Genomic DNA, 14048 nt, shown 5'->3' on the forward strand with positions numbered 1-14048 from the left:
CACCGCCTGTTATTTATGTATTGATTACTATGTGCCAAGCGCTCTGCATGTATGTGTATACACTCTCTCTCACTTAATCGGCCAGATTTCTCTACAAGGTAGAGTGCATCATGCCCATTTTACTGGTGAGGAGGAAACTGAGCCTTAGAATGGATTTGCCATATCACAGCCTGGAGGCTGCAAAAATGTAAATCTGGGGCTGGAACAGAGGCTGCGCCGGAAGTGGGGGGGGAAACGAGTTCCGAGTGACTCAGGAGGGATCCACGGCAAAGGGAAGGGAAACGTGAAAATGGTGATTCGGCCCCATCTTCCAGAATTCTGCAGGCCCTTACGACGAGTTTAGAAACTTCTCTTTCAGACGACGTGTCTCTCTTAGGCGCCTTTCCAAAATCACGGTATCTGATTGGTGAGATTAGAGGGGATGGATGGTCCTGATTGGTAAATTGGACCTCGAACCAGGCCTACGCCCCTAGGATCGGGCGAGGAGTGGGTGGGATTTGAAATTGAATCCCCCGTTTCATTGGTGAAAAGAAAACGAACCAGGAACTATTAGGAAGCGTAATTGGTTGTTGCCAAGAGCCGCCGCTGGCCTTATGGGCCCGGATTACGGAAGCCGGGGTGGACTAAGCGCGAGGTCTACCTGCAGGAAGTTGGCAGCGGCAACCGGGATAGCGGTGGAGAAGAGGTACCTCAGGCCCATGGCGACTGTGGAAGCAAGTGGCAGCGATGGGAAAGGGCGAGGGGTCGAGACCTCCGTCACCTATTACCAATTGGAGGAGGTGGCGAAACGCAACTCCCCGAAGGAGATTTGGCTGGTGATCCACGGGCGAGTCTACGATGTCACCGGCTTCCTTAACGAGGTGGGGCCCGGGAGGTGGGCGGCCCCTGGGAGCTGCAGCGGCGAGGGTGGTCGGGCCCGGAAACGCTGCTAGGGTGTGTGTGGGAGGGAAGTGAGGCCTGGCTGAGGGCGAAGAGGCGTAGGGAAGGGAGCACGACACTCCAAGACGGAGATTGGGGGGCCTTAGGTGTGCATGCATTTCCAGCCGTCACTAAACTCTCGTGCGTTCAGTAATACCATGCCTCCGTCACATATTGAGCACTTACTGTGTGCTTGGCTAAACTCTGAGTCACCATTATGCCCACTTTACGGAAAGGGAAGCTGAGCCTCAGGGCCTCTCACCTAACAACCTAGAGCCATTCGAACCCAGGTCTGAAAGCTCCAAACCTCTGCTCTTTCCACTATGCCTTCTGAAGTGATATCATTTTTGCTTTTCATTTTCTTGAGAAGAAGCTGAGATGCCTCCTCCTTTCCCCCCATTATGCTGCCTTTCTTTTTTCTATTTTGAGTTGACCTTGAGTCCAGAGGTTATGAGTTGATTTTTTTTTTTTTTTTTTTTTTGCCATTGACTCAGGTTCTGTCACCCTCTTTTGTAAATCAAGCCTGTTGTATTAGGGTTGTTTTTTTTTTTTGTTTGTTTTTTTTTTAGGTTTTACAAGTTCTCAAGACCCTGGTACAACTGAGTGATTTTTTTTGTTTTGTTTTGTTTGCAAGGAAACAGACTTTCAATTTGTTTAACTCTACTGAGGTGTAATTTACGTACAATAAATTGTGCCCATTTAAAATGTACAGTTTGATGAGTTTTGACAAATGTATTCACCCATGTAATCACAACTCCAATTAAGAAAGAGCATTTCCATCACCCTAAAAAGTTCCCTCTTGCTTTTTTGCAGTCATTCCCCTCACTCCCAATCCCTGAGGGTTTAGGATATTTTAAATGCTTATTTATTTATTTATGGTGTGTATTATTTTATTTTGAGTAATAGATTAACAATCTTATGGTTAATTTCTTGTACGTTTTTGCATAATATAACCCTACTATAACTGAGAAAAAGTTTTATTTCTCTTCGTTCTCTTTCTGAAGCAAATGTACTAGTAAAATTTGTTTTCTACTAATTTGGGGCCTACGGAATAAAGCTCTACATCCTGATTCATAAATCTATAAAAACTTTTAAAACGTAAAGTTTCCCGAAAAGGACATTGTTTTAGTTTATTATTTTTTAAATAAATTTTTTAAAAATTTTATTTATTTTTGGCTGCGTTGGGTCTTCGTTGCTGTTCGCGGGCTTTCTCTAGTTGAGGAGAGCGGGGGCTACTCTTCCTTGCGGTGCATGGGCTTCTCATTGTGGTGGCTTCTCTTGTTGCGGAGCACAGGCTCTAGGTGCGTGGACTTCAGTAGATGTGGCTTGCAGGCTCTAGAGAACAGGTTCAGTAGTTGTGGCGCACGGGCTTAGTTGCTCCACAGCATGTGGGATCTTCCCGGACCAGGACTCAAACCTGTGTCCCCTGCATTGGCAGGCGGATTCTTAACCACTGCGCCACCAGGGAAGTCCCTTTTTTTTTTGGTCCCCCCCCTTTTTTTTTTTAAGGACATTGTTTTAAGTAAATCTTTCTAGTGGCCAATAAGTTAACATCTTAGAATTTAGTAACTTCTTGTATTTGTGGGGTGTATGGCATTTATGCTTTTAAAAGTGCTTTCCCGTTATTTCAGCCTCAAAATAACTAGTTGAGAGTGAGTTGGATAGTAGTGAGCCTTATTTTAACAGGGATATAAGAAACAGGTTCAGAGAGATTTTGGTCAGACAGTTGATTAGTGGCAGGGTGTGCTTTAGATAAATACCTTGGTTTCTCTTGTCTACACAGTATTACTTTGGAATTCTAGACTTAGGTATGTCCTTTGAGGTATGCCTCATAATAAGTTTCAAGTGTGGCTTGTCGCATGCATGGTAAAGCATAGTTCATAATGGGCCAGTAATGTTTTTCATTTGTGGTTTCATTTCCCCCCCAGTTTCTTCTTGATTGATTCAGAATAGATAATGAACTTGGAAGGAACACTCAGTGCGTGTAGTGGACATTAGTTTAACCTTGAATAGTGGTTGCCAGCCTGGTTTACCACATGCTGATGGAGCCAGAGACATCACAGGTGTGCCAGGGGCGGCCCTTCAAGCTTGAGTTGCCAGTCTTTACCTGCAGTTAGCCATTCTAACTTACCTGTTCCAGCGTCTCTGTCCCTGTGTTCTTCTTCACTCCAAGTCTAGTCATTCATTCACTTACTCATTCAAATATTTATCAAGTGTCTACTAAGTGCCAGATACTGTTCTAGGTGCTGAGGATGCAGCAGCGGATAGTTAAACATTTATGCCCTCGTGGAGATTACCATCTATGGGAAGCAGAAAATAAGCAGAGTAAATAACTAAAATATATGCTATGTTAAGTGCTAAGGAGAAAAATAAAGCAGAGAAGAGGTAAGTGCTAAGAAGAAAAATAAAGCAGAGAAGAGGGCTGTGGACATGTATGGGGTGAGGGCGTGAAGATGAGGGGTTGAAATTTTAGGTATGATGGCCAGAAATAGCTTGATGAAGAAGATGACTAGAATAAAGGCCTTCTGTTAAGGGAGCTGGCCATGTGGATATCTGCAGGAAGAGCTTTCCTGGCAGAGGGAGCAAGTTCAAAGCCCTTGAGGTACAAGTATATCTAGTTTGTTTGACGAACAGTGAGGGAGGTTATGGTGGCTGGAGAGTATTAGATGAGGTCAGCATGATCAAGGAGGGGACAGGTCAAGTACAGCTTTTGTGAACCTCTGTTTAGAAAGAAAATCACATAAAAATGGTTACAATATCTTACGACATTGACTAAAACATATCAAAGTGCATCTCTCTTAGCAAGGGTAAGTATGTTTTTGTGAACCTTTGTTTCACAAAGCATGTTTTTTTGTGAACCTTTGTTTCAGTTAATATTCTTGTTTTCTTACTGTATCACAAGTGAGAAAAGTTTGGAAGCCATTGTTTTATGTATAATTAACCATTTCTGAAAAGAGTAATAAGCTTAACACATAGTGCTGTTTTAAAGCTTTCTATGTAATTTTTAGTGACTGTTGGCGTAAGTGGGAATACTAGGTTGGAGGGAAAAACAATACAGAAGGGAAGAAAGTAAAACTCTTTAAACCCCAAGAATTTGTTTGAATCCTTCTACATCTTCCACGCATATACCAATGTATACAGATATGTATAAGTAGAAATAGAATCATAGTACTCCTTAATTGAATTATAGTGTCTATTAATTGATTTGGTTTAATAGTAATAGTATTTCTTGGGTGCTTATTATTCTGACGGCTTACATGTAATTTCTTTTTTAACCCTCCTAACAACCCATTTTAGAGATTAGAAAACTGAGGAGCAGATAAATAACTTTCACAAAGTCATAATGTTAAGTGGTACAGGTGGAGTTTGAACTCAGGCAGTCTGACCAGATAACCTATGCCCATTACATTAGGATTTGCCTCAATTTTTTTTCATGGCTATAGAGTATGGAATTAGGTCTGTTTTACAACCACCTTCTTCCACATCTTAGATATAATTTGGAAGGATTGGGAATGTGATAGAGGGAAGTTAGAACTAGTACCTTTTTTCTGGATCCCAGGTAATTTTTTCATTTTTTGAACAGGTCATACGGGTACATTGTGAAAAGCCTTCCTCCCATCTGCCCAGGTCGACCTCCTCCTAAAGTTAACTACTGTTGTTTGTGAATTCTTCCAGAGTTTTGTTTTGCACATACAAGCAAAAGTGAATGTAGTTCCTCCCACTCTTTTTTTTCACCCATAAGGTAACAGCATACAATACTCGCTGAAATATGCCTTGCTTTTTTCATGTAACTGTATGTCTCAGGAGTCTTTCCATATCCATACCTGGAATACTCCTTTATTCTTCATAGAATTTGTTGGACTGATTATAATTTATTCAAACAGTCTCATATTTATAAACATTTGGGTTGTTAGTAATATTTTGCTATCTAGGTTTTTTTCCCCCCACCTAAGTCAACTCTATTGAGATCTAATGTACATACAATAAAATGTACAGATTTTATATGTGGAGTTCAGTGAGCTTTGAAAAATGTCTCATCTGTGTAATCACCATCACAATCACTGTATAGAACATTTCTACCATCTATGTTCCCATACAACCACTGATTTGATTTCTAACACTGCAGAACCGTATGTATTATTTGTCTAACGTCTTTCACTTAACATATCTGTGAGATTCATCTATATTTTTTCTGTGTATCAGCAATTTATTCCTATTTAGTGCTTCTTATTTCATTGTAACCATACTAAAATTTAGCTGTTTGCCTGTTGATTGACACTTGGGTTGTTTCCAATTTTTGGCTATTATGAATAAAGCTGCTATGTACTTTCATGTACAAATCTTTGTGTGGACATATGTTTTCATTCCTCTTGGGTAAATAGCTAGGAGTGAGATTGCTGGGTCATATTTTTTTGTTTTTGTTTTTAAGCAACTGCCAGACCTTTTCCCAGTCGCACCAGCAATGCATTAGTTTTCCAGTTTCTGCACATCCTCATTGACACGTTTTGTCAGTGATTTACTTTTAGCCGTTCTAATGGGCGTGTGCTGGTATATAATAATGGTTTTAACTTGCATTTGCCTGATGACTAATGATGTTGAGTATCTTCATGGGCTAATTGGCCATTTGCATGTCTTGTAAAGTGTCTGTTCAGTCTTGCTCATTTTTAATTGGTTTGTTTTCTTATTATTGACTTGAAAGCAGTCTTTATATATTTTGGATGCAAGTCCTTTCAGAAATATGTATTGCGAATATTTTCTTACAGTCTGTATTTTGCCTTTTCATTTTCTTAAGTGTCTTTTGAAGAGAATTTTGGTGATATATATACGCACACGCATATATATATATATATATACACATACATACATATATATACACACACATTTGGTGATATATATATAACACATTTTAATGGCTGGGTGTGGGCTTTGGGGTTCAAGAGTCTTGTTCAGTTTCCTACTTTACCGTAACCTTGGGCAGTTGTGCTCTGTAAAGGCCTTTCCCATCTCTTCAAGGGAGATAATAGTACCTACTCCACAGGGTTGTTGTTGAGACAGTTGATTTAGGTAATTCATATAAAGACTTATCATGGTACCTGGCATAAAGAGCTCAGTAAGTGTTAGTGGTTATTTTTATTAATAATAAAAAATTGTTTCCTGTGGCATCTTTTGAGTGCTTACTAACTAGCACATGCTCTGAAGATTTAAAGGTGAATTAGATGCTTTGGACTTGCTGGGAAGATGAGATCTGTGTACAAGCAATTGTCGTGCAAGGTAGAGTGGTCTTGCCTTTGGAAAGATGGAGAATGCAGGCTCTGTTTGGTGCCACGCTAGGGTACCCCTTGAAAGCTTCAGTGTCTAACTAATAACAATTCTTACTGGATTTCTCCAAGGCTGGTCAAAAGAAAGTGCAATTTGATTGTTATCTAGCTTGTGGAATTACCAAATCTGTAGCAAGTATGCTTTCTTTCCTTGAACGGTCTCAAGTGGTTGGTCCTAGGGAAGGCTAGAAATAAGATGAGGCAAAATTTAACCTCCAGCACTGTCCAGGTGAGCTGCCCTGATCACAAATCGACCTTGGTTTATTCATGCCAGAAAGGGAGAGAGGGCAGGTGGGAGGGAAGGAGGGCAGAGTGAGTGCCCCCTAGATCTCACTATGTTCCAGGTTCTGTGCTGTGTTCAGGAATACAGCCGTGAATAAGACAACCATGGTCCCTGTTCTTAGGGAGCTTATAGTCTAGTGGAGGAAGAAAGATATTAAATAAATAATTGCAATTGTGATAGTACCATGAAGATGCCTAAGGAATTGTGAGAATCTGTAGCAGTGGTACCTAATATAGTGGGGATAAGGGTATGTAATCTGGTGGGAATAAGTTATGTTTGGATCTGCAGACCTGAAATTCAGACCGTGAGCAATTGTGACTGCCAAGGTTATACCATTTCTGGCAGCCATCAAGTTAACCTCTCCTAGGTGACACCCCTGCCTTACTAGGTTCTTTCTAATCCAAATGCAAATACCTATGGACCTGCACCATTTCCTGCTGTTCACCACCCAGGTCTATTATCTTTCTCTGTGTTGTCAGACCGTTTTTTAGGAAGTAGTTTTTTTCCTCTCCAAAACTTTAACATCCATATCTTATTTTGATGAGGTATTCTGCTAATCTGTTTGGGTAGGCTGGCCTAATTTTGCAGCTTCCATAATCTTAATGCTTCTAGATTTCATTTTCCAAGTCAGGTGATCTTTAGCATATCCCTTTTGTTACATTTTTATTACATCAGCATGGAATTTCCATTCACAGAGAATTTGTGTAATTTTTTCCCAGCAAGATTTTTATTGTGTAACTGTTTGTCATTCTTCACATTCTCCTCTTTTCTGCCCATCTGTCCCCTATCCTTTCCATAGAATTAGTAATCTGGAAGTATTATTTTCTGTTAGTAATTTGTCCTCTTTCTTTTCTATATTAAAACATAAAGTTTCTGTCCTCCTTTCAGTAATACTTAGTAAATGAACTTAAGGAAAAGCCAAGAGGCTTCCCCTGCTCCCTACCACAAGCCAAAAGGCTTCCCCTGCTCCCTACCACATATTCCGTGGACAATTGACCGACTAAAACCCGTCCCAAGGGGACGTTACAAAGTTTCCTTTGTATCTGTAAAGTATTTCACTTGATTATTGCTGGACTGAGATAGAAATGAATCGATCACAGGCATTGTTTCATCAATTGAAAGTTTATGATCTTGGTTGCCATATAGTTTATTTGAAATATTTATAGTGTTATATAATTGCTTATGCATTAAAAGCTGAGACAAGATCCATTAGTCTTAAAACACAAAGGCTATCCAGTTCAGAAGAATCGTTTTTGCAAATTCATATGCGATTTAAAAGCAAAGCAGATCCTAGAAAAAATGGGAAATGTGTACTGCCTTATATTACGTTTACTTAATAAAAACAGGGAGAAACTTATGATTGTCCAATAGATTTGAGTAGCACTGGTAACCAACCAATCTAGGTGACTGAGGATAACCTCCAGACTCCTTGGTCTTATTTGTTTTGTTTTGCTGTGATTCAGACAAAGGTAAACTTTTGGGCTTACGTTAATTATAGGTATGTAAACCTAGCTTTTTTTGTGTGTGGGTAAAATATATATAACATAAAAATTTGCTATTTTAACCATGTTTAACTGTACTATTAGATGGCATTAATCGCATTCACAGTTTGTGCAACCAACATCACTGTCTATTTCTAAAACTTTTTCATTACCCCAAACAGAAACTCCATAACCATTAGGCAATAACTACCCTCTCATCACTCTTCCCAAGCCCCTGATGCAACCTCTAATTTACTTTGTGTCTCTATGAATTTGCCTATTCTAGCTACCTGATATAAGTAGAATCATACAATATTTGTCCTTTTGTATCTGGCTTCTTTTACTTAGCATGGTTAGGTTTTTAAATTTTTATTTTTATTATGGTAAAACATACATAACATAAAATTTACTATTTTAACCATTTAAAACCATTAAGCATAACATTAAGCGTACAGTTCAATGGCATTAAGTACATTCACACTGTTGTGTGTCTATCACCATCAACTGTTTCTAGAATTTTTTCATCATCTCAAATTGAAACTGTACCCATTAAACAATAACTTCCCATTGCCACCTCCTCCCAGCCACTGGTAATCACTGTTCTACCTTATGTCTCTGTGAATTTTACTGTTCTAAGTACCACATGTAGATGGAATCATACAGTATTTGTTGTTTTTGTATCTGACTTATTTCACTTAGAATAATGTCTTCAGGGTTCATCCATGTTGTAGCATGTTTCAGAATTTCACTCCTTTTTAAGGCTGAATAGTATTCCATGATATGTGTATACCACGTTTTGTTTGTCTGTTCTTCCATTCTTCAGTGGACGTCTGGGTTGTCTCCACCTGTTGGCTATTGTGAACAATGCTACAGTGAACATTGGCATACAAGTGTCTGTTTGAGTCTTTGTTTTCAGTTCATTTGGATATATACCTAGCAGTGGAATTGCTGGGTCGTATGGTAATTATATTATAATTAGATATTTGAAGACACTCCAAACTGTTTTCCACAGCAGCTGTACCATTTTACATTCCCACCAGCAATGGATGAGGGTTCTAACTTCTCCATGGAACACTTGTAATTTTTCTTTTTTTCAGTCATAGCCATCCTAGCAGGTGTAAAGTGGTATCTTTTTGTGGTTCAATTTGCATTTCCCTAATGACTAATGATGTTAAACATCCTTTCATGTGCTTATTCGTTCTGTGTATCTTCTTGGGAGAAGTGACTATTCAAGTTTTTTGCCCCTTTTTAAATTGGATTGTTTGTCTTCTTGTTGTTAAGTTAGATTTCTTTATATATTATGGATATTAATTCTTGATTAGATATGTGACTTGCAAATATTTTCTCCCATTCAGTAGGTTGTCTTTTCACTTTCTTGATAATGTCCTCTGACATTTTGATGGAGTAAGTCCTTCCGTATCAGCAGTTACTTTAAATGTAAATGGATTAAACTCTCCAGTCAAAAGACAGAGATTGGCAGAATGGATAAAAATACATGGTCTAACTATATGCCATCTGTAGGAGACTCACTTTAGATTCAGAGACACTAATAGGTTGAAATTGAAAGAACGGAATCATATTCCATGCAAATAATAACAAAATAAGAGTAGAGGTGGCTATACTAATATTAGATGAAAGAGATATTAAATCAAAAAAAAGCTTTTAATGGGCAGAGAGTTGTTTTATTTTGGCCATGCCCTGTGGTTTGTGGGATCTTAGTTCCCTGGCCAGGGATTGAACCCATACCCCCTGCACTGGGAGCACAGAGGCTTTTTAAAAATTAAATAATTAATTAATTTTTTTGGCTGTGTTGGGTCTCCGTTGCTGTGCGTGGGCTTTCTCTAGTTGTGGCAAGCAGGGGCTACTCTTCATTGTGGTGCGTGGGCTTTTTATTGCGGTGGCTTCTCGTTGCAGAACATGGGCTCTAGGCATGTGGGCTTTAGTAGTTGCAGCATGCAGGCTCAGTAGTTGTGGTGCACGGGCCTAGTTGCTCTGCGGCACGTGGGATCTTGCCAGACCAGGGATTGAACCTGTGTCCCCTGCACTGGCAGGTGGATTCTTAATCACTGCGCCACCAGGGAAGTCCTGGGAGCAAGGAGTCTTAGTCACTGGACTGCCAGGAAGTCCCCATAGAGTTTTAGTTTTACAAGACAAAAAGTTCTGAAATAGATGGTGCTGGTGGTTGCACTGTTTTACATTCCCAGGGTTATAATTTCTTACATCCAAATCAACACTTGTTATTTTCTGTTTTTTTGATGATAGACATCCTAATGGGTGGGAGGTGGTATTTCATTGTGGTTTTGATTTGCATTTCCCCAGTGACTACTAATGTTGAGCATCTCTTCATATGCTTGTTGGTCATTTGTGTGTCATCTTCAGAGAAATGTCTATTCAACTCTTCTGCCCATTGTATAATCAGGTTATTTGATTTGTTGTTGAATTTTAGGAGTTCTTTATATACTCTGGATATTAACCCCTTATGATTTACATATCTTTTGTTCTGTTGGTTGTCTTTTCACTCTGATTGTGTCCTTTGATGTAGAAAACTTTTTAAGTTTGAGGTAATCCCATTTGTCAACTTTTGCTTTTGTGGCCTTTGCTTTTGATGTCATATCCAAGAAAGTATCACTAAGTCCAATGTCATAAAAGCTTTTCCCCTGATTTTATAGTTTTGGGTCTTACGTTTAGATCTTTAATCCATTAAGAGTTCATTTTTGTACATGATATAAGGTAAGGGTCCATCTTCATTCTTTTGCATGTGAATAGTCAGTTTTCCCAGTACTATTTGTTGAAGAGACTGTCCTTTCCCTGTTGAGTGGTCCTGGCACCCTTGTCAAAGATCATTTGACTATACATAGAGTATACGCAAAGGTAGTTGTGTCTATGATATTTTGGAACTTATTTTCCCACTATTTATATATTCCTAAGATTTAGCCATATGGTGTCACTCTAGTAAGTGACCACATTTGGATATCCACCATCTAGGACATTATAACATCCTGGAACCTCTCCTTGTAGACCCTCCCAATCACTGCCTCCTTCCTCATTCCCAGAGGTACTGGCTCTCTTGACTTTAACACTATAGATTCATTTTGCCCTTTTCTTTTCTTTTTTTTTTTTTTTTTTTTGGCAGCACCGTGCAGCATGCGGGATCTTAGTTCCAACCAGGGATCGAACCTGTGCCCGCTGCATTGGGAGCTCGGAGTCTTAACCACTGGACTGCCAGGGAAATCCCTTGTTTTGCCTATTTTTGAACTTTTTTACAAATGAGTATCACAGTATATATTGTTTTGTGTCTGGCATCTTTGGTTCAATATATTATATTCTTTTGTGCATATTGCAGTGCTTCATTCTTTTTCATAGCTGATTAGGATTCTATTGTATGATTATACCCCAGTTTATTCATATTCTCCTTATGGATATTGGGTTGTTTCAGGTTTAGGGTCATAATGAATAATGATGCTATGATCATCTGTGTGTGTGTATGTGTGTATAAGTTCATATATCTATACACATTTCTCGAGTATATACTTAGGGAATTGATTTTATTTTTTTAGAATGAAATTTTTATTGAGATAACAAGATTCACATGCAGTTATAAAAGAAATAATAGAGAGACCCTTTGTACTTTTTACCCATTTCCCCATACTGGTAAAATTTTGCACAACTGTAGTACAATATCCTACTCGGGATATTGATACTGATACAATCCACAGATATTATTGTGACTTCCCCAGTTTTACTTCCATAAAACTGGTCTTAAAGAGAAAACAAGATGGTTTAATTTGTTGAGTCAAGTATCATTCATTCTTGATTACAGTACTCAACATGCAAATTACATTTAACTGTTGGTATAGAATGGCACACTGCTACTTCCCTAGGACATTTAATTCAGACAGAATTATCCCTGGGCAACCGTTATCTTTGTATCTGCCAGCAATTGCCCTATCTTCCTTCTTATAACAGTATGTAAACTCTCATATCCAGAATAACTGGGTCCTTAGTTCAGCTGAGTGGTTACATACAGTACAGAACCATTGATTTTTTTTTTCCACCCCTGTGTATTTAATATATTCTGAGATCCAGATCAAGAATCTCCCATATTTAACCTATCTTTGGTCATCCTGAAGGCACTTGAGAATCCAGCAGTATATCAGGGTCATTAGCTTTCCCTGGACAGTATTAAGAGATATAGAAAGTTTGCTAAGTCTGTCCTGGCCCTGAGTACTCACTCTGAAAAAGAGTTTATTTGAATAAAGTTTTGACTCATTTGCTCTTTATGTCATTCTGTAGGCTCAAAATGAACAATACAGAGAGACTTGTTTTGCTCATACATAGTTTCTAAATTTTCAGTAATGAAAATTATTAGTTTTTTAAAGGAAGTTATAAAAATACTAGCACATAAATTAAATATAAAAATACAGGATATTCGGATCCCAAGAAAACGGGAGTTTACTGTGGTCTAGAAGTCAGGCTGATCGCACATGATAATTAGTTATAATTGGCAATGTTTCTTCCAAAGATTGAATTTTTGCTAAGTTTTTATATATTATCACTAGCTTGAGTTTCCCCCTTTCTCTGCCTTTCATTTCTACAGGCACCAGAAGGAAATTTTAAAACATTTTAAAAATAGCTCTTTCCTTATAAGTCACCCAGCACACAGGCCTCGTTTCTTCTAGTTTCAAATATAAAAAAGAACCTGGGTCAGACAAGAATGATCCTTGTTGCATGCCCGTCAGTTCATGCATTTTCCTTTTTATTCTGTGAGTCTCCAGTGCAAACAAAAGCTAAAAGGTTAAGGACTACTCCAAGTTCCCAAGAGCTAATCCCTGGTTGGCCTTCAAAAAGAGGTCTGTAATTCATTTTTGAATATGCCTTCCAAGTGGAGGCGTTTGGCCATGTGCTCCTCTTTGACATCACCTGGTGCCCTCTGGTGATCTGTTAGCTCCAAAACTTTTCACTTTGTCTTGAAAGCTTTCTTGGTATCTGTGGTGGGCATGGCCATGGCTGCTCCAGTCATCTGTGTCTCCATCATTCCTGATTGGTCATTGGCATTATCTTGGCCCACATTTGGAGAGTGAATGCTCTGAAGCCCAAACACACAGCAGAAGTACCAGGATGCAGCTATCAATAATGGGCAGTTCGATTCCTTTCTGTAGCGTAGGCTTACATAGGGTCATTGGAAATAACACTTTGTGATAAAGCCTAAGAATGTCATGTTGATCCATCCACCAATAAGAATCACAGCAAGGACATTTGTGACATTCTCTTTCATCACATCTGTGAGCATCGTGGGATCAGTTGTAGGAGAAGGTGGTATTATTTCCCCCCCCCCTTTTTTTTTTTTTTGAAAACTCCATCCTCTGGGTTCTTGAAGTAACATTTTTATGTCAAGGACTGTTTGGGAATATAATTTCCATTTTCCCTGAGGACTGTGCTTTGAATTAGGACTTAACTAATTTCAGATATTTGCTCCTGGGTGAGCTTCTTGTCACTCTGCAGTAGGATAGACACCTAGTGGTGGATCACACCCCCAGGTGATGATAAAGATGGGCTGGACCACCCAGAGGCTCATGTCGGAGTTGAGCAGCAGCTCACTGAGAGCCAGTCCGACCAGGGTCACGGGGCTTCTCCTCCCTGGGGCACTGGGGCTCCTCTTGGGATTCTCCTCAGGGACTTTTCCGTCCTGCAGCCTGGGCATTATCTTGGCTCAGGGCTGGCCTGGGCTCTGCTGTGGCCTCAGGCCTAGTGCATTGCCTCTGGCTGGGCTGCTGTTTGATCTTAAATAATGTCTGAAGTTTATAGAGTTCTAAAACAGTAACGAAGGGTTCCCTGAAATATTTTTGCTTGCTCTAAACCATCTGTATTAAGACCACATTTTGGAGTGAGAGTTATTTTACTAAACCCTTTTTTTTGACCACTCTGACCCTCCTTGCCTCTGTGAAAAAAAAAAAGTAGGCTATAAAACAGTATATACCATATGAATTCATTTTTATGAAGACACAAAACCTTTTCATCACTGCCTAGTACATTAAATTGTAAGTACTC

General features: G+C 39.2%; 1 protein-coding gene and 1 pseudogene across 1 annotated transcript in view; one reads left to right on the plus strand and one right to left on the minus strand.

The window, feature by feature from the left end:
• The first annotated feature begins 560 nt into the window (after positions 1-560).
• The window catches only part of LOC118885251 (cytochrome b5 type B), a 32638-nt gene continuing 19150 nt past the window's right edge, over positions 561-14048 (plus strand). Inside the window, exon 1 of the mRNA XM_036833781.1 lies at positions 561-860. Within this exon, the coding sequence (XP_036689676.1) occupies positions 594-860 (267 nt within the window). The 5' untranslated portion in view covers positions 561-593. The remainder of the gene's footprint in view (positions 861-14048) is intronic.
• LOC118885334 lies at positions 12841-13701 on the minus strand (annotated as a pseudogene).

The sequence above is a fragment of the Balaenoptera musculus genome, chromosome 19 (assembly GCF_009873245.2).
Source record: "Balaenoptera musculus isolate JJ_BM4_2016_0621 chromosome 19, mBalMus1.pri.v3, whole genome shotgun sequence".
In the NCBI taxonomy this organism is placed as follows: Eukaryota; Metazoa; Chordata; class Mammalia; order Artiodactyla; family Balaenopteridae; genus Balaenoptera; species Balaenoptera musculus.